This window comes from Passer montanus, unplaced genomic scaffold (assembly GCF_014805655.1).
Source record: "Passer montanus isolate IOZ18808 unplaced genomic scaffold, ASM1480565v1 scaffold14, whole genome shotgun sequence".
Classification (NCBI taxonomy): domain Eukaryota; kingdom Metazoa; phylum Chordata; class Aves; order Passeriformes; family Passeridae; genus Passer; species Passer montanus.
The window spans coordinates 2910144-2931246 of NW_024360941.1; the positions used below are offsets into that span (position 1 = coordinate 2910144).

A 21103-nucleotide genomic window follows, 5' to 3' on the forward strand; every position below is an offset into this window, starting at 1 on the left:
CAAACATGCAAAAGAGTATCAGATGATCAGGTGTTCCCTAGTCCATCAATGACAAGAATTATTTATGTTAAGTGTTTGAAAAAAGTTTTATACAATGTAAAATTGTGCAACACATGACATGGGAAATCTCTGAAATCTTCATCCCTGAACATCAGGAACAGCACTAGTATCTAGCAAGAATGAGTTTAGTGTGTCTGCTGCCACTTAGAGCAGGACAATTGTTCAGAAAAGGGCCAGTCCCACTGTGCTTTCTTCCAGCCTTGCATCCCTGTGATTATATTGCAAAGCATCTACCTGGTGACCTTGATCCTTCTACAACATCCGTGAAATTATGCTGAGGGACATGCTGAATTTTAAAAACTAATTAATCCTAAATAATTTTAAAATCTGTTTTGACTAACTATGCCAGAAGCTCTTCTAAATACATAACCAAACACTTTTTTCCCTCAGTTGCAATTTGTCCATTTGTACATTTTAACCCTTTGGATTTAGAAAATTAATGGTACATATAAAAATAAATAACTGCATGCCAGTATACCTAAATACAGACTATATGGTAGAAAAATGCATATTTTTTTTTTAGCTGAATGTCAAACCAGAAGCCCTTAACTAAAATGAGAATGAAACTACTTCAATTTAGCTACTATCTCTTGAAGAAAATTAAGGAGTCACAGGCTTTTTATTAAAAGTTGGTTACTAGGGAGTAGCAGAAGTTCCTTTGGCAGTATCATTTACAATTTCTTTGAAACCTCAAAATAGCATGTAATATAACACACTTGAGAAGATGGTTTTAGTATCAGCTATAAAATACAAGTAGATGCATTTCTGCCATGCTGTACTTTTTCAAAGCTATTTAAAATTGATCCTTCAAAGATGGTTTAAAAGGAGACTGCTTCATTCTATTTCTAATAGTCTCCCATGAAATTTGGTGCTGCTTACAGCATGAACAAATCCTTTAAAATAGAATTAGGTTGAATTTTAAGGCACCACTATAAACAACTGCCTCAGCCTGATTCTTTGTGTTATTTAAAATTAAATAAATCTTTGAAACAATCTAATTACTTTTATAATTATGAATAAATATACATTTTCCTTTGTACATGCAATTCCTTTTTAGCCATTTCCTGGACAAAAAAAGAAAAGAAGGAAATATGGCATCTGCCAAGTAATAAACCCATAATATTAACAAATCCAATATTTTGGAGCGAAAATACCATTCTCCTGAGGACTGCTAGTTAATCAGCTGTCTTCCATTAGGACTGATATCTTCAGGGGTAACAATGTCACTATCCACAGATGTGACCAAATTCTCTCTAGCTGATCTGATGGTTAACTAGATCATGTACCTTGATCTAGATGATGGATGGATGGATGGATGGATGGATGGATGGATGGATGGATGGATGGATGGATGGATGGATGGATGGGTGATTATAGTCATTTGGGCTTGCTATGGATATGGGTACTCTTTTTAACAGAAATGATAGCAAATTATGCTGCTTCATGTCCTGAACAAGGACATTAATATTCCTTGAGGCATTTTAAACAAGTGTATTCAGGCATTGATTGTGGCCCCAGTGCTGCCACCAGACTGTTCACAGCAGTGACACTGACGGAAAGGGATGTCCCCATGTGCACAGACCTTCATCTGCTTTCCTCCTATCACACTACTCTGGGTTTGCACGTTCACTCTGCTGGAAAGCAGCCAAGTCACAACACCTGCACAGGAAAGGAAGTGCTGCACACTAACACCAATCATAACCCATTTACAAACTGCTGCTATCTGCTGTACCTTACTGTCACTTTGGAAAGAGGTGAAGGTTTTCCTCAATTTTGTATTTCAAAAGCATCATTTTGAAAGAGTTGTAAAGCCTTTTAAAGAGGCACCTTTGATTCTATTCCCCTCATGTACCCTTTTTAATAGCCATTTGAAAAATTAATATTTATGCTCTGAAACATACTTTTCTGCTTCTATATATGCTTAAAATATCCCTGTGTCCCTTATTTTTCCATTCACTGATTTAGCAATACTGTCAGTTTCTGATGATTTAATGTGGAATATTATGGAGCTAATTACAGAACACAAGACATCAAAAACTGTGGTTTTCTAAACTTTAGTTAATTGTGGTTTCACAAGCTGCTATTCAATGCAATCTAGGAAGTGGTTAGATATAGGGCTTATTATCAGTTTAAGTAAAAAGCCAAAGTGTGAGGCACAGGTTGCACCTGAATTTTCCAGCTCATAAGAAATATGACTTTCTGTGAACTGCAGAAATTGTGAGGTTCAACAGAGAGAAGACAAAGTGATTTGTTCCCTTAGCCTACTGGATTGAAAGACACTGGCTAACCACAAGTTTATCTTTTGATCAAGTCAGAAAATCTACCACACAGCCATATCAGTGAAAATGCTCTTATGCATCCCCAACAAAGCACCATCTCGGAAACGAGCCAAATAAGAAGATAATTTAAGATTATATTAAAAAGGTATTATTTACAATCAATGATCACTGAATATATATTGTGGTATGGTTTTTCCAGGACATGATGGACACTGCAAGAAAAGGGCAAAAAAAAAGAGGGGGGTAGGGGGAGGGAAGCAACTTTGCAAGGAAAACACCAGTCAAGAACACTCATTGAAGAGATCTGCATGGCTAATTCTGGTGGGATCTCTCCCACCTGCCATACACAGTGAAGCCCCATGAGACTCTGTTTGTTTAAGCAAGGATAAAAACACATTCTGAAGGTTATCAATACCAAAAATGAAACATAATTGAGATGTTCTGAATGAATTACACTTATGAAGCAACATTAAACAGGTTGACTAAAGTGACTGTGGTGACTGCCATGCTTTGCTGAAAGAAGACTCAGTCTTGTAGTTGGAGAAAATATTTTCTGGTTTTGTAAATATTTATACATTTGAGATACCTAATTGCCAAGAAGATAGTATTACCATGTTCTTAGTCTTCTTTCATTATTTGCTATTTAATTTGAAGCTACTTTGCATGTTTCAGATTATCTGTGCAGTCCCAGTGGACAAACAATGATTTGAATTAGGATGCCTCAGCGCTAATCACTTGGGGAATGGGAGGGAAGACAAATTGTCATTTCAAGTACATCACCACAAACTTAATGTAAATTGCCTGAATTTACATGAGCATAAATTCTCTTTGTAAGGCTATATTTCAGTTAAGAAGTCAGAAGAGGACATTTTGCTATTTAACAATTCAGGTTATATTATCTTCTCAAACAATATACTAATATTAGATATGGGTTACCATGACAACTATCATGTTGTCAAAGAGAATTCTGAGAAACTAGGAAGCCTTAGAAAGCTGCTAAAACATTGACAACTCTTTTCTTTTTTATCTCCTACAATTCAACTTCTCCCACAGAAAATTGAACAAATATTTTGGGATAACCACTGACTGTTATCTCAGAATGGATCATCAATACTGATTTTAACCTGATTAGCATCAAAGTTTAATTCCTCCAAGTAATCTTTGCTTCATTACTAAATTTGGTCCATGGTGTATAATTTGCTTAATTAGGAAATTAGAGGAATACACAATGCTGGGCAGAACATTAATCTCAATGTAATAAATATGTATAGGGAAACAGTTATTTGTCAATTAATTAATTATTTTTTTTTTAAATAAAAACCCCACCAAAATCTATTTAGGATTGAATAACGTGACCATTATTGTGATGGTGTGGTCATTGTTTTTCAGACTCAAAATACCTAATAGCTTCTGTTGAAGGCAATAGGAACTGCATGTTTAAAAATCTGCCGCCAGCCACACTGTAAATGACAAAAAAACTAGAATCAAAACTTCCAAAGATTTCAAGCCTATAAATTGGAAAGTATATGATTCTTATTGAAATTGCAGTAGTCTTTGATATGAATAGAAATAACATTAAAATTGCATGGAATAATTAATTCAAGTTGGTGCATTGTTAAAAAAACCTTTAAAATACTATTATTCACCCGATAAAGCCCACAGGAATACCATTTGTATTTGTAAATAAGATGACCCAACCATTAAAATTTGGTACTATAGCAATTGCCAGTTATCACCCCTTGGGTAACTTGACTGTTATTTTCACTTTCTCCTCTAAACCTCAATTCTTGGCAGAAACAAACTGCCATCCTTTTCCTGCAGAAAGAAAAATAGTGGAAATTGCCACTCTGCAAGAAGCCATGGCCCATGGCAGACAGCAACTGGGGACAGAACACTGCATGACAAAGTCAGAGAAGGGTAAGAAAGATCTGAACTGAAAAATTCCCATGCTGTATCCCATGCAAGATGAGTTGCTTCCTAGTTCTCTTGGGGGATTCTCTAATTGCTGGATTAGAAGATTACCTTTTATAAGTATTTAACTCAGGACCATGAAGAAGTCTTTCAAAAGTAATTTCACTCTCATAACATATTAAGGAATCAAATTTAGAGAAAAATTATGAAAGTAATGGTGTTATTAAATCACAACTTATTTGAAATGGCCTGCACAGGAAAGTTGGTCCTCTTCAGACTTTGGTACCTTTTAATGGATTGATTTACCAAATTCCTTTGTGATTTCTAAGTTTCAGGTGATGAAATATCAAACTTTAAAATGGAAATTTTAAGATTTTTATTTCCTCTTTAACAGCAAGTCTCTTTTCCTCTTTTCACTTTAACAGCAAAAGATTCCAATTTAGAGAATTGAAAAACTTTCTGAAAATTTTTAGTTGTCTTTGCACTGTTAACTTGACCATTTATCTTTGATTCTGGTGAAAAGCTGAGCTATATTCTGAAGTTTTTATAACAGCAAACAGCTTCAAAACACTCTTATGAATCTTAATTCCACATTAACTTTGCATCAAAGATATACTGCTGTTTTAGGCATCAAATTTAAAAGGTGGGTTTTTTCCTACATTAAAGGTGCCTGTGACTTTATGAAGCAGAAAGGCAATTAAATAAAGTAAATACAGTAAATACTTATATATTTTAAGATATATATATTGACAGAGTGCAAACAGGTGGAGATCAATGACAGAACTTAGTTAAACTAAGACAAGCATTCCAAGCCAAAAAGATGCTACAGAGATGAGTTAAGAGCAGGAAGTATTTTATTATTAACTGTTGATTACCCAGAACGCGTTACATTGAAAAGCCCAAAGACAAATATGCACACACAAATCAGAAGAGTTCAGCAGATCAGAATGATTTTAGAAGATAGGCAAGGGCAACCCTATTAACAACTTACATACTAAAAGCCTACATATATGTGGCTAACTGTCCTCCAGTTAAAAAGTTAGAAATTATTTTTAATAAGAAATATAGATGATGACACCTCAAGAAATACAGATGATGACTGAGAGGGTTTGATAATTTGGCTCAACTAAGTCATTTTACTCTCCTTGGCTACTTAGTCATTTTGATTCTGTCAGTCAGCAGGGAAGTTCAGAGTTGGTTGCACAGTTAGCAAAACTTTGTTTTCAAATATATTTTAAATCTCAGGGGTTTTCGAGCTTCAAACACAGTGGCCTTTTAAACACATCACATGCAGGCACAGTAAGACAAATAGTGAAAATAAAACAAAATTTGAAATAAATTTAAAAAAGAAAACAAAATTTGAAAGCAAATAAAATTTATAAATTCAAATTCAGGAATTGCTTTTACTATGCCAAGCATTCACTAAAATATGAAGATACTGATTTCTAAAAAAATTCCCTTAGCACTGCATCTGTCTTTTTAAAGATGATCTTGATTTCTAAAGGGTGCTTGTCATACTATTAGAAGAATATGAATATTTAGAATAAGAGATGTGTATTGACAAACCCTGAATCTTAGTGCTACCAAAAGACACCAGAGCTAGATTCTGAGCAATAAATCACCATCTTGATTTAATTATCAATACTACACTGAAAATCCCCTATCCTCCTACAACAATCAGATGAGACCAAGAAGTGCTGTAAGGGATGTCAGGGTGGAGTTATTAGAGAGTTCCCCCAAGAAACTCTTTTGCATCTGAAAGGGAAAGGCAATTAGAAACCACCAACCTCCACAGTGCCTGTAGGATTACATGCAGAATTTCTTGGAAAGGCTGTGTCACCTGCTTTTACAACTCCACTTTTCAAGTGCCTTTCAAGCTGGTCTTTCATGCATTAAAACATACCCTTCAGTACGAAGCCCAGCATTCTATTTCTTCTCGTAAATGATCTTTACTTTTTCTTCTCCTGTGATTTTTTGCTCAGCTCAAAAGCAGAGTGAAATTAATAGTCAAGCTTCTGGAAATGTCTTCGGTCAAAAAATTGCCTTCCACTTCCACAAGCTAGGTTCTTTAAATTTTGTTTTGTTTTTAAACAATTACAGTTCTTCAACAACATCAGCCAGCTAGGAGCAAATATGGATGCAGCCTTCCTGAATTCCCTGTCTACTCCCCTAGCCTGAGATAATTGCAAGAACAGATGTGACAGCTTTGTGATTTCCTAGACTTTCCCATGAAAACAAAACGGAAAGCTTTTCAACAACAATCCTGGCTTCTTCAGCCAAACCTTTCATCATCATCATTAAAAAGGTTTTGAGCACTTATAGAAGCTAACAAATGACAGCTCATAATCCCCATCTGTAACACCAGAGGCCAGGTACTGCAAAGACAAGACAGGTGCAAATTTTGGTATTCCCATAGTGCTTAGTAACTACCCCTTTTTAGAAAGAAAAGGATTTGTCTTAACACCACTACCAATATTCCACATTAATCTTCCCACAAGCAAACTCTTACCCTGAAGCTACTATACAGTGTTATTACTCTGTCAAGAAATTTTCTTCAGAATTTAAAGTGGTGCCTCTACCAACTGTGGAGCTACATTGTGCTGTAAGCCATCTACAGAAGCTGCTCCACAGCTGAGTTTATCTCAAATGTCTAGAGATGCCCCCTCCAGTGCTCTAGCATGTAAAAATTAAATAAAATAAATTAAGAAGTTGCACTCTTTTATCCCAACTTCTTGAATTTCATTTCTGCTTTTGCCTTTTCCTAACAGATTCATAGTAAGAAAATTTAGCACAGTACACACCACTCTAATTAGTTACTGCCTGTTTTGCTAGGGTGAGGCAATGGATAGGATTGTGGCATGACTAAGACACTAACAATGAACAGGGACAGAACAGGAATGCACCTAAATGGCATAACTGAAAACTATGGTGGTGCCTGAAACCTAGTATCAAATGTACATTTGCTTACCTTTCTTTCAGTTAGCAACCATGTCAGACACAATGTCTCAGTGTGATTTGACAGAAAAAAAAAATCAGGACTGTGCCAGTTATACAGGGGATTACTTTCAGAGTGGGATAGAATCACTTTGCTTTGGAATTTGCAGAGAAGCCATCAGCATGCTTTCTCAAACATGTTGATCTTGAAAATTGGAGAAGGGATATACAAATAGATGATTCTGTACTACTTAAAGTATAAAAAAATATGGATTGCTAAAAAAGCTTTGGGGAAGAGGAAGGTGGTGTTGGGAGTTCTTTGTGGTTTTTTTTGGGTTTTTTGTATGTGGATATTTTGTTGCCTTTTTTTGTTCAAGGTGTTTTGGAGGGAGGATGCTTTGAGTTTTTTAAACCAAACATATAAAGTGAAAACTAGCTCATAAAATATTTAGCAAAGGATTAAATTAAAAATTACAAACCATTGAGACACTGCATTCTTTAGGATAGATACCATCAACTAGATTGAACAAATAAACTTGAACCATGACTACAGAATTATCTTGCAAGACTAAAGGAACATTTGAACATCATTGTTCATTGTGAAATATTTCTGTTGAAGTAACATCCAAAGCTCCAATTACATTATATCATCGAGTTTACAGCTGAAGAGTGACATCTTTATATATATACAGATTGCTATTAAGTCACAGCCTTGCTTGAAGTTTTTTTTTGTTTGAGGACCCTCATATAAAATGTCTAAATTTTTGAAAACAGTAAAGCACAAAACATTAAAATTTACACTAGAACACTACAAAAAAGTAAATGATAGACCACGTAAACCTCATTTCCAAGTTAAATATGCATACATAAACTTCTCTGCTGAAATGCTATGGGACACTAATAACGTTTTCAAATACTAAAAAAAAACGTCCCTGACAATATAAATATCCATTACTAAAAGGCAATTTAATAAAAGCCTTTGGGTAATTTACAGAGAATTAAGGAAAGAGATTGTCCCCTGTATTTGAAATAGTTTTCCAACACATTTTCTAAACTTTTTCACTCTTTAGGGTATTTAATTGTTTCCACTGAATATTCTGTGGTCTGCTTTCATCTGGGAGGAGAGGGTTAATACGTGATCAAAGACATTATTTGGGACAAGGAGCAATAAAGGTAGCCTGCTTATCCTTTACAGATGCATCACCTCATCTCCTGTTTATGGAAATAATTTCTGCTTGACACAAGTTGAGAGTGAGTGATCTAACTTGGACACAATGCTTTGGAAGGAGAGTAGCTTTCACGAGCTCTTGTCCATGTCACTTTTTGAGATTTCCCCTCAATATTTTCTTTCAAAAAATGCCCCCAAATTCAAAAATTAAAGAGCTTTAAGACTTATATTAATGTTCCATTAAAAAAATACTTTGATATTTGCTGAACACTCCTGAATTTTTCAGGAAGAAAATTTGTACAGAATTTTTTGTAAAGAAAAAAATACCAAAGTATGACATTTGCTGTAATGCAATTGCATTTAATTTTAAAATTACTGCTAGTTATTTATAAATAAAATTACCTGATTTTTCATCTCTTGCCTTTTTGATACAGGATGTGATATTCAATAAACTTCCCAAATCAATGAACTTAAATCTTAGTCAAATATATGATAAATTTGTAAAAAAGTTTAATCCAAGGAAACTAAATTACTTTTTTTTCCACAAACAATGAAACAATTTGTGATTCTTTTCCACCTCAGCCGCTGCAAGACTAACATCAAGACTAACTATGAAACAAATAGTTTATACTATATGTACTACAAAGAAACTGCATTCAGATTTTGGCCAAAGGGAAAGGAACCTTGTCCTTCAAAGTACAAAACTTGCTATCAAATAAGTACGCTCACTCCTTTTAGGAACTAAATGACAAAAATGGTTCAAAATGTCACTATTCCTTTTAGAGTCTCAGAAAATCCTCACTGACACCTCAGGTTGTGGAGGTCAAGGATACACTTTATGGACTTCTGTGCAGGACCATAATCTTTCTAGATTCCTGTCTAACCCTCTCTAGTCTAACCTCTCTAGTGTCTCTGCAAGTCTGCTTCACACACACAGATCTTTTTATGATATCCATGGGACAGAATGAGATATGGTCATAGGAAAAAAGGCATTATGATTTAATTAGAAAGTATACTTCAGAGGTTCTTTTGCCTTAAATTTGTTTTTCCCCCACCACTCATTTTAGTCCCATGGATAACAGCCACTCTCAGTTTGTACTTTTTGCCTATTTTTTTTAACTGAAGCATTTCACTCCTATCTATGTATTTTGGGGTAATATTTAATGTCTCATCTAAGAAATTGTCTCATCGAAGACATTAAGCAAAAATTTAATGCAAAGCGGAATCTTCAAGAAAGAATTTGTCCAAAACATCTTTGATTTACAATGAATTTTTGCCACACAAAAGAAAATTTTTACATGGAATTTGCACACTGGAGCATCTTTAATAGCCTGTTCTATTATCTAGACTAAGGTTTCACTGTACCTAATCAGTGGAAACTCTGAACACAGAGGTTTTGTTTTAGAGTCCTTCCCACCACATGGAGGGTTTTCACAGCTCTTTTTCACTTCATGTAGATTTCCAAACTGCTACACAACACTCATCCACTCCCCCCATTCTTCCTACCACCTTGGCTTGAACAACCCTGAAATAATTTTATTTCTAAAACCTTTTGACCACTTCTAAAGAAAGTGAAGAAAAAACCTTGTTTAGAAGACCAATAATGCTCTTTATGATGTTTCTGGATGGATTTCCATTTATTGCAGGCAGTTAAGCATCTCTTGGGCTTCAGCACAAACACCTGAGAAACACACCTGATTGCTGTGAAATCTGGAGACTTGTGACAGGAAGCGTAATCAGGATATGAGCTTTCCCCTCTGTTCTAGTTCTATGCACTTTTTCTATTAGTATTTTAATTTTATTTGCCTGTTTCAATCAACAAGCTAAATTAAAAAGGTTCCACAAAAAAAAACCAAAAAACCAACGTAATATGCTCGATCTTTAAAGAGCAAAGCTTAGCCAACTTGGACAAAATAAAGGAAGTATTATTACATAGTTCTAAAAAAAGAGTATCTTTTTAACTTTCATCACTGCTAAAAGCGAGAGCAATACTAACAAAATACCTGCATCAAAAGGAGAAAAAAGAAAAGCAAATCGAACCAGACCACTCTTTTGGATTGACACCCACGTAGCCAAACAGGTACTCTCCCAAAATCCCAAACCACCCAAAGTCACTTTTAAATCAGGTCAGGCTTTAGACAGCTTCTTGGAGTTTCATCTTTGCTTGCATAAAAGAGGGTTAAGTCTGTCCTTTTCAAAGATCTTTGGCATGATCTTTGATGACAAATGACATGCTACCATATGCCAAAAAAGAAGGGGAATACAGTCACCCCCAGCTTCAACTTTAACTGGAGCTGCTTTGTTCTGAGTGCCCTGAATAATTAATAACTACTTTGGCAATCAGTCATGCATTCCTTAATGGCACCTCAGGCATCAAGTATCCCATTCACCCGCTCCCCAACTAACAATGGACTTTATTACACCAAGTTTTCTCTGCCAAACTTGTAACTGACATAGTTTAAACTAAACAAGTCACTAGGAAGACTGAGGACCAAATGTATATTATAAGAGTTTATAAGATTTTCCTCAATTTCATGTGGCTACTATACGGGGCAAACGAGAAGAAGAGGAAAAGAAATGAAATATGGATTGTTTTTGTAATAAAGTTCTAGGAGGGTTTAGGTGACGCAGTGCTGCCAAAATCATGACTTTTAATAAATGGATAGCTGGTCAAAACTGAGAACCATCACTAGGCAGCCCTTACTGAATAAAGCAGCTCACCAGTAAGCACAGAGTAAGTGACAGGGCAGAGCATGAAAGAGTGACTGAGAATAACAGCTGTGCTGAAAGGAGCATAATAATTTTGGAATAACACAAACTATGTTTGCTTAATAGGAATAAGTTTTTTCAACACTTTCTTCCACTTCATGGTATCGCAGACAAATTGACTTATAACTATAAAATAGAGGAAAGCAAGTGAGAGTAAGACCAGAATTACAGAAAGTTTCAGATGCAGCCAGGGTACTTAAATTAAAATGGAAGAAATTAAAATTATTAAGATCTAATTAGTTAGAATATGAAGACAAACATTGTGTTTTTATTGAGGAACATTCTGCTTGTATATAAACACTGTTTTTATGCAGTGTCTTCCAAACCCACATCAAACCTTTCTAGAGAATGATGTTGGATCCACTGACAGTGGAATGGCTGTGAGTCCCTTCTTTAGAGTGACTAAATCCTAGAAATAAAGTAATCAGATCAATAGCCATTCTCCTACGACTTATCATGTGAGAAGTTGGTTTGAAATATACAAAGTAAAAAAAAACAAAACAAAAAACAAACAAAAAATGTGTGTGTGTATATATATATATACACACGATAAATTACAGCAGATCTAAACAAAGTCATTCCTCTTGCTCTTTAAAAGACCTGAAAATGTGTCCGGTGCCCCTCACTGTGTGTGGCCTCCAAATACAGAAACAAGCTTGCACTGTTTTATTTCAGTTTTGCTTCATTTCTCCCCAAACAATCTCTCACTTCTAGTCTACCAGGCATCTCCCCCTCCCCATTACTCGTGAAAAAAAAATGAGCAAAAAAAATTAACTGTTTAGGATCAATTCATTGAACTGAATCTCTTAGTGAATCAGTTATGATTTTGCAATAATTATTTAAAATTTAAGCTCATTCCTATAGCTGACCTCTTTTTTGTGGAGATGTGGGAGGGGGGTTTGTAAATTTTATTTTCTCTTGAAAAGCTGGATAAGATAACTTTTTAAGAGCAAGCTACTTTTATTTTTGGCATTGGTTTTCAATTGCTTTAGGTACAATAAGAAGGTTTAATCTTGGAACTAATATCCATTTAATTTACAATCTGCTGTCTGAAATGTGTAATTGTATTCTGCATGTTTGAAATATGTAATTGTATTTTGCATTCTGCAAAACCCAATACTTTTAGTTGAAAAAGATCACAGCTCCTTTAGTGGTAGGTTTAGAAATTAACTGATAAGAAGTTGCTCTACTGCACATTTTGGGACTCATTCCAAATTCTTATAACAGCAAGTGGGCTGCACTTGTACCTTGCATGTGTTAGGTGTAACTTTTTTGAACATTAAACCATTGTTTCGTGAGTGCTGGTAATTTAAATTTTCTAACTGATTTTCCCCATCAAATATGAAGGAATAAACTCAGTCCATTTTTACAGCATGACACAAAAATAATTATACATATACTCCTATTTTCGGGTGCCTTTGTTTAATCAGTTCCACAGAAATGGGATCACACATAAGTTAGATACAAACATAGCAGGTAGGGTGTAATACTAGAGCTGTGACAATGGAATTTGGCACCAGCCCCACATATATATGTGTATTTGTTGATTTTCTTTTACCATTTTCTAAAAGTAAACACACTTATTACATTCTGCCTCAGGTGTACTGATGTTTAAACCTGGCCTCATTTCAAGTTTGGAGACTGACATTTTATTTAATTTTAAAGTTTACCACTATTGAGTCATAATATTCTACTAACAAAAGTTATTCTAACTCATAAAAGAATCAAATATGCAGATCAAACCTTTAGTCCCTTTAGAAGTAGTTCTTCCTTAGGCATAAGTAGTTGAAAATATTTACAGGAAAACAACACAAATATATATATATATACACACAAACATCTCACCCCCACTACACTACACTGACACCATCACCAGCATGGTAAATATATTCTTCTCAATAACTTAAATTTTGCCAATAGGAAGAAGGAGCAAAAATAGCATAAAAATAAAGCCAGCCAAGTGCATTCTGAATGAAGCACATTTCAGTGGAGTTACAACATAGATTCTTTTGATCAATTTTTTTTTTATTGAGCTTGAAGATATTTTCCACCAACCAAATACCACAGACCATGAGACTACTTAGGAGACTGAAAGTGAATTATGAGGAATTTAACAAAAAATTATTCTCTTTAAATATGGAATACCTATTAAGGAAAAAGCTCCTGTTTTCCTATATTTTAATGTTTCAGGACATTATCTCACCCTTACAATTCTGTAAACATTTTTTTGCTATCACAGGTGTTTCATTTCATGAAAATAGTAACAGAAAACTGTTGATTGACATTAGTCACATTTTAGACAATGACAAGTTTAATATCTGTGATTTACAAGCTTTAGGCTTCTCTTGAATCTTGCTTAAAGTACAGATTATAAGGAAAATGTAGTGAAAAATGAGTATTATGGGTTTTCTGCTTTGCTTCTATAATAAAACTACCTAGAATCATAAGAACTCTTCTGTTTGGGAACTAGGTATAATCATCTGGTTGAGTATGTCTAATAGCAGCTGACTAATAAAAACATTAATCTCCTCAGTTTCCTTTTTGTAACTTCCCAATCCTCTTTCAACATCACACTGCTGATTCATAAATTGATCTGTCTTCTTCTTAAAGCTGGAATTCTTTTTTTTTTCCACAGTACATTATTAGGAATGTAAACATTTTACTGAATTTTCCACACAAACAACTGAGCCCACAACTTCCTAGTCGAAAGCCATCCAAAAAGAACCACAGGAACACTCAGTTAAAAACAGAAACAAAATATACAATTCAGGAAGACAGACTGCACACTGTTATTATTATTAAGAAATAAACAGTAATTAATCTTACCCTATTAAAGTATTCTTTTGAGCCACCACTTCAAAGATTTTGTATCCTGAAACGTTTCAATCTGAAACATGTTACTTACTGGCACAAGAAGTGTATAATGGATGCAGAATCCAGGTTCAGAAGGAAAATATTCATCAGACACAAATCTTATTCTGATCTGGTTTCCTTTGGAGATTTGTCTGCTTGGCACAGTACTGGAACCACACCAGCGACCTAAAACAGTGCCATCACTAGGCTCTTCAACTTCTACAAAGTCATACCTGAACAGAAAAGAAAATAAAATGTTTATTTACTGACAAAATTTCTATAAACTTCCTAATTTAACCAATAAACTGACTCTGCAATTTTTTATTTGTTTAAGTGCTAAAAGTATGCAGCCAAAGCCAGCTATTTTGAACTTAGCTCCCAAGTTGCTACTGACTTACATACATAATAAAATCATGCAGTGAGGTTAAGAAAATAAAAGCAGAGTTAGCATTTTGAAGAGACCCAAGTGTATGGTTTTGCTTCTTGTATAGAAAGCAATTACCACGTGTGACAGGGCAGAATAAAGTCAGAGAAGTAAAAGGCTGTAATTGCCTGCGTGGCACAAGTAATTCATGCTGCAATGTCACCAGCAGCACACTGCATGCCACCAGGGAAAGTTCAGGGGGGGTTTGGTACTGAAAACCTGCTTTCCTGGAATATCAGAGGTGAATAACTTCCTAAAGGTTAAGTTAAGGCTTAGAGAAACTTGGAAGCAGTTGATGCATATCCCAAGAAGACATTTGTTGAGCAAAGACCTAGACCCCACTTCACGTGAGAAAGAACCTGGAATTGTGGAAATATTGACAAGAAACATATGGGTAGGCAATGTTGAGAGAATAAAACATATTAAGTCTGATTTAGTTTCATCGCTTTTAACATGTGGTCCGGGTATCCCTGGGGATCAGCGAGCAACTTCAAGCAGATCCATGGAAGGTAACTAAGACATGCCAGTCAATCATCAATAAGCTTCAGTATGCCATACAAACGTCCTCATTTTCACTGGAAACGTTTAGTGGGTTCCCAAGTCATAAAAACATGGAAAGCCACTGCTCTAGAAGGTACATCTGGTTTCAGTGCTTTAACCTGCTTCATGTCAATTCCCCAGCCGCCCACTGACAGAATAAACACTGAGCATTTCAGCTGCATTTTCCCTGCTCCAGCCTGAATCCCCAGTGGCAGCACAGCCCGGTGGTTTGGGAAGGTGAGCGTGTGCTGGTAAAACCAGGGCAAGCACTCGGCTGTTTTCAGTTACAGCTTCCCCAGCCAAGGTTTTACTTTTAAACCACAATTTGTATCCTAAGCATGAGCATAAAAAACTCCTGCGGAAGTTTTGAGGTTTCTGATATTTTTATGTCCTCTTGCATGTGCAGTCATATATTAAATACATCTCACATAAATCTAAATTCATAAATAGCAGAGTCCTTTTCAAGAGTACAAACAGTCCTACCTCTGATGATAGCAAAGGCTCATATTTTAAAAAAATGCACACAAACACACTCTACCAAATATGCCAAACTATATTTAATGTGAAAATTATTACCTCATAAACATTTTCTACTAAAGCTTTTTCTGGATTTTTTTTCAGTAAATCTAATCTTTATAATGATTCCCAGTTCCCTAGTTAGACAGCAGGCAATAAATTCTTGTGTTGCATGTTTGTGCAAGACTGACTCGCACATTTATTATCTCCATTTAAAGGACCACTATTTTTTCCACTTAATTAAAAATGAATGCAATGGATATGCTCATTAACTGTGTTCAAAATCCATTACTGCCATGTACCACAGTTTTAAATCTTTGTTGAACTTATGATACTAATTACTTTATCATTATCTTTTTTCCCCCAAACACAAACTAATCCCTTTAACAGATTCACCAGTGTTTTTACTTTATGATCAAGTATATAACTTATTATAAAGGCAATGTGTACATTAATTGTACTAAGGCCTCAGGGCTCAACACATTTATCAAATTTATTTGGAGCACTAAGCTTTTTTTCTTTTTAAGATCAGCTTTTGAAATTTCTAAAGACAACCTTTTTATTTTTCAGTTAAGAATATGAAATAATTACCTACCTTTCTGATTTTTAAAGAGTGAAATAAGCTAATATTTACATTTATTGACTTAGGTTTAAGATGTTGAGGGGAGTCAGGGGGCTTAGTGGCTCTACCTAACTTGCAGTACTTTTTATTGCACTCTTTGGTCTTCTGGTACACCTGAAGGAAAAGAGAAACTCAAATTCCACAGTTTAAATCCTAGACCCTTCAAATAAAAGCTAATTAATTCCATTAGTAGTGAGGTAAACTTGAGGGAAATAAGTATCCTGAAAAACCAAATAAAATTCAGCTTGGATAATGACATTTTTAGCCAATAACTTTATTCCTGTCAGTTATCTAAGCTAAATGTGCTTCAAGAGCCTGCCAAAAAGCCTTCTGTGAGACTAAAATTACTCTCATCATACATCTGGACTGATGTCTGAACTTTCTGTAAAAATAACAAAACAAAGCTGTTCAGATGCTTTAGCATTTACATTAATGTGCTACGTAATTTTGCAGCTGATGTCACGGGGCTAAGCAGCAGCAGGGACAACAGCACAGCCATGGAAAACTATTTCCCCATCAAGAGAAGCTTGTACTTGAAACACAAGAGATCTAGGATAAATAACCAAGAACTGAGATGCCATTTTACAACTGCAATGGAGTAAGAAAATGTTAAAATGCATGTTGAACTTACCAACACAGAAGCCTTCTTTTTTTTGCAGTGTGCAAAGGAGCAAACACAAGCCTCTTTGTAAATGACTAAGGAAATGCTCTGGTGCTGTATCTGTAAGATTTTTTTAAATATAACCAAGTAAAATTTATGCCAAAAGGCAGTCTAATCTCCTTTCTGGGGACTAAAGTTGCACTGGCCTTTAGGCATGATGCCCACAATGCCTTCTGTTATACCTGTTGCACAAGATGTAATCCCCTCCCCTAAGGCCTGGGTGCCTGGGAACATGGATTGAATTAACAACCTGAGCAAAGACAATTTACTGGAAAGGAGCAAGGAAGTAATATAAGCAGCTCAAAGCTTCAACAGCTTTCCTACCAGGAAATGTATTTTCCAAGGGTATATGTTTTCCTCTCCTTTCTTTATGTTTTTCTGTGGTTTATACTGTCATTTCCTAAACATATTCTGACAGGCTGTTTATCTTGGCTTGAAGTTTTGTGACCTTTCTATGGCTTCTCTCTGCCTCCAGAATTCCACAAATATATCAAAAAATATCAGAAGCAAAAATCCACAAGGTAAAACCGTTTGTCATATCAGTGGAGTTGGACACTTCCATCTGCATACAGATGCATGCTAGACAAAACTCTAGAAAAGCCCATTAACACAGTGTGTGACAGGTGAAATTTATTCTTGCTCCCCCCTTTTGATAAAAACAAGTTTCTTTTTCTTTAGGTAAGAAATAAGAAGTGTTAACAATCCCTATTGAATTTTTTATGGCATTTTGTGGGGCAATGTAATATTTCTATTCCAACTTGTTTTAAAGCACATAGAATTCTGAGGTTTTCCTGGTGTTGGCATAGCACACCCACCTGCAGACCCAAAACATCTGGCAGTTCACCAGAGAAACAGTTGTAAAATAGCACTGAAATGGTTTGGACAGCTTCTATTTTGGAAACACTGGAAATTACTAAAAACTGTCATCATGAAAATATAACTTTGATATTTTACTAATAAGAATTTTAACACCATCATTCCAAAGAAAACTTCACTTCCCTCTTTCAGCTCTATTTGAAATAATTTCAACTTCTGCTATTGCAATATTTATATTTCCTATGAAACAAAAGTCTTGGTTTCCATCATTTGACATAACTGTGCTTTTGTATAAACAGAAGTGTGAGGTACTGGTGATACCTTACATAGTCTTCACTTCTTAGATCACTTTCAAATCACATCTGTAAGAAATAATATTGCTCTTTGTAAAATAAACATATTTGCCTATAGAGGAAACTGAGGCCAAGCATTTAGCTCAACAACATTTTTTTCAAAGCTTGGCAGATTCACATTTCTCCGGGTGGAAAATGGAACACTGAAGCATGACAGAGGCACTCAAATCCTTGGTACCTAATAGCAGCTTTGTTATTGCCTAGAGATCAATATACAGCAAAATTTTAATTATTTCAAATATTTTCTCTAGATTTTGTTTTTCCAATATGAATTTCCAAACAAAGTTACCCAGAGTCATTTGACTGCATTTCCTGAGGCTCACAACATGGGTGATTTACCCCTAAGACTCACACTCTTCAGGAGGACTTGGCAGTGTCTTCTCCTGCAAGAGGAAACTCCTTTGGATATCATTACAGATCATCCAACAATTGCGAAAAGGCTTATGATTCTATGATTTCTGTCATGAAATCATCATGCTTGATGTTTTAACATATAAACAGAGAAAAGATGATGGAACACCAGTGATTTGATGAGAAATAAATTTCCATAGTAGTTTCTGTATTTGCTGATTTTACACACACTGTGTCACAACAGTCACTGGAAAGAAACAACAAACCCAGATATAATCCAAATAAATAACTGATGAGGTCAGTTTTTGTACTCAGAAAATTATGTTTAATTATATACAAACATCACTTCTAGCAGTAGACATCGCTTCCAGCCAACAAATGAGCATAAAACCCCCAAGTATCCTGGCATGTCTACATTTTCCATGAAATAAAGATACTCAAGGTATAAACAGAGAACATTTCTAACTGCCATTCCCCAAATATGGATTGTAGTTTCTGCGCCAAACTACTTTGAATACATCTATTTTAGAATATGCAGTACTGCACATTAGGAACTGCCTTATGGAAACACAGATTCATTCACAAATGTTATATGGTTGCCATGGTTCTCCCTGTTTAATCTTTTCTCACACTGATTAATAACAGCCTGAGGCTTCTAACACAACCACACAGCTCTCTCTGTATTTCTACCTTGTTATTTAGAATACATGGGGAAAAAAAAGTTTAATCGTTAGATTTCATTCATTGCAAGCCACTTTGATCATAAATATACACTTAACCACACTGCAAGTGGAAAGGAAAAACAAGACAGAGTTCAAACCCCGATTTCTACTCTTCAAACATTCAAACCCATTTTATTAAAAGGATGCACTGATTGTTTGATTTGTAGAAATTAACTGCTGCATTACCACACTCCAGTCTACCAGAAAATGTATTTTCCATTTTCTGTGGACCAGTACCATGTGAAGGTGAGAAACACACATTTTGCAAAGCAGCTTTTGTCCCTTGGTAAATGCATTTTGGCACTGCATGCAAAAATAAGAAGCTCAAAGAAATGTGTCTCTTTTCCTCAAAACTCCCATTTTCATCAAAAGTTCACTTCAGTGCTAGTTAATAAACTGCATATTGCTGAAAACATTTCCCTGATGATTAGGAAGTTGGCACACAACTTTATCTAGGAAATAAATCCTCATGACTGATATCTAAGTGCACTGATAAACACATGTTTCTCAACCATAAGCACATGAATATCCCATAGCCTCTGAAAGTGACATCCACCTTGTGGGGACAAAGGGACAAGAATGAGAAATTGCAAATTAGATACATTGGTAAATGTACTTCAGGCTCTGAAACAAAACAATTCTATGTTCAACCTGCATGATTTCAACTATTTAAGCATATATTAAAGTACTTATATGGATTAAGCACATAAACAAGGAATTTCAGGAATACAGAACAACAGAATTCAGCCTCTGCTACAACAGAATTCAGCCTCTGCTAATTTATACCCATACAACTTCTATTCATACAGCATTTCAAGCACTTGAATCTTATAGAATGAGACAGTATAATCCTGCAGATCAGAGCTGGAGGTAAGGAAAGACGATGTCTTCCCAAACTCTTTCTTTTAAAACATCGATTGTCAAATTTCTTAGAAGCTTCTTATCTTCATTGTATTACAGAATGTCAGTATTCCCAATTCCCAATGCCAGTCAGAAATAGGTTTAACTTTTTTAAAACACAGATTAAATTTGGTACAAAAATGAGTACAACAGACATAGAAATCAAAAAAGTGCATGACATTTCATACCATCACTATTACTAGATATCAAAGAAGAATTTGGGGAAAAGGGTGAGCTTGGAGAAAATGTACACATACAAATAAGCATGCAAATGATGCTTCAGTCCATGTACTTACTTTGGCCTTTATCATTAAATACAAAGAATTAAGTTCTGTGTAGATGAAGATTCCAAGGATTACCAACACTCACAGTTAATATGCTACACTTACTTTTTCCTATCTGACTACACGTTCTCCTGTAGTCTTATAAAATACAGTAAATAAAAAAGATTTTCCACAAAATTAGAAGTTACTTGGAAAGATTATTTTTCAAGGACTAAAAATGGGTACCGTTTACAAGAAACCCTTTCCTGTACCATTTCACCTCTTCTACTTTGTGCTATTCACTGGACCTCCTCAGTATTTTGCACCAATTATGAAGTAAACAATAACACACACAAGAAAAAATGGTAATTGGACAAAGTTTTCTTACTGTTTTGCACAGCAGCACTTCTATTATTGGCTTTGTCTTCTGCTGTGCAAGGCATTACCTGTATTATTATTATTATTATGCTACAGTAAAACATTGTGTGGAAATGAACACCAAAGTTTCAGGGTACTGCTGTACTACAATCTCCAAAGCACTTTTGCCTTCATAAAGATAGAGCTGCTGCCTCTCCTCACAGAGTGAACCATCTTAATAAGTATCCTGCACTATACAGTACTACACATTCCAGATTTTGGAGAACTAAATGCCTTACCAAATTTTTCCCAGGACTCCTCTGTAAAGTCCGGTATATTTTATCTTGGGAATTACAGCAATCATAATGAATCACACGTTCCTACTGTACAGATCAACAGTTTGTAGAAAACCAAAAACTCTAATGGACCTTAGAGTTCACATTTACAACCAAGACTGCAAAGCACTATTTCTAAGCCACTAAAAATTTCTTCCTCTACTCAAACTGTTCACAGTGGTCAGTGCATCTGTTCCAGCTTCTGTGAATCCACAAACACATATTATACCATTGTTTTTCAAGAAGCATTAGAAATATTTATTCTAGTA

General features: G+C 35.1%; 1 protein-coding gene across 1 annotated transcript in view; it reads right to left on the reverse strand.

Annotated features, from left to right (window-relative positions):
* The window catches only part of PDGFC (platelet derived growth factor C), a 120598-nt gene that overhangs the window by 19286 nt on the left and 80209 nt on the right, over window positions 1-21103 (reverse strand). The window contains exon 3 of the mRNA XM_039700290.1: window positions 14027-14207. Coding sequence (XP_039556224.1) covers window positions 14027-14207 — 181 coding nt within the window. The remainder of the gene's footprint in view (window positions 1-14026; window positions 14208-21103) is intronic.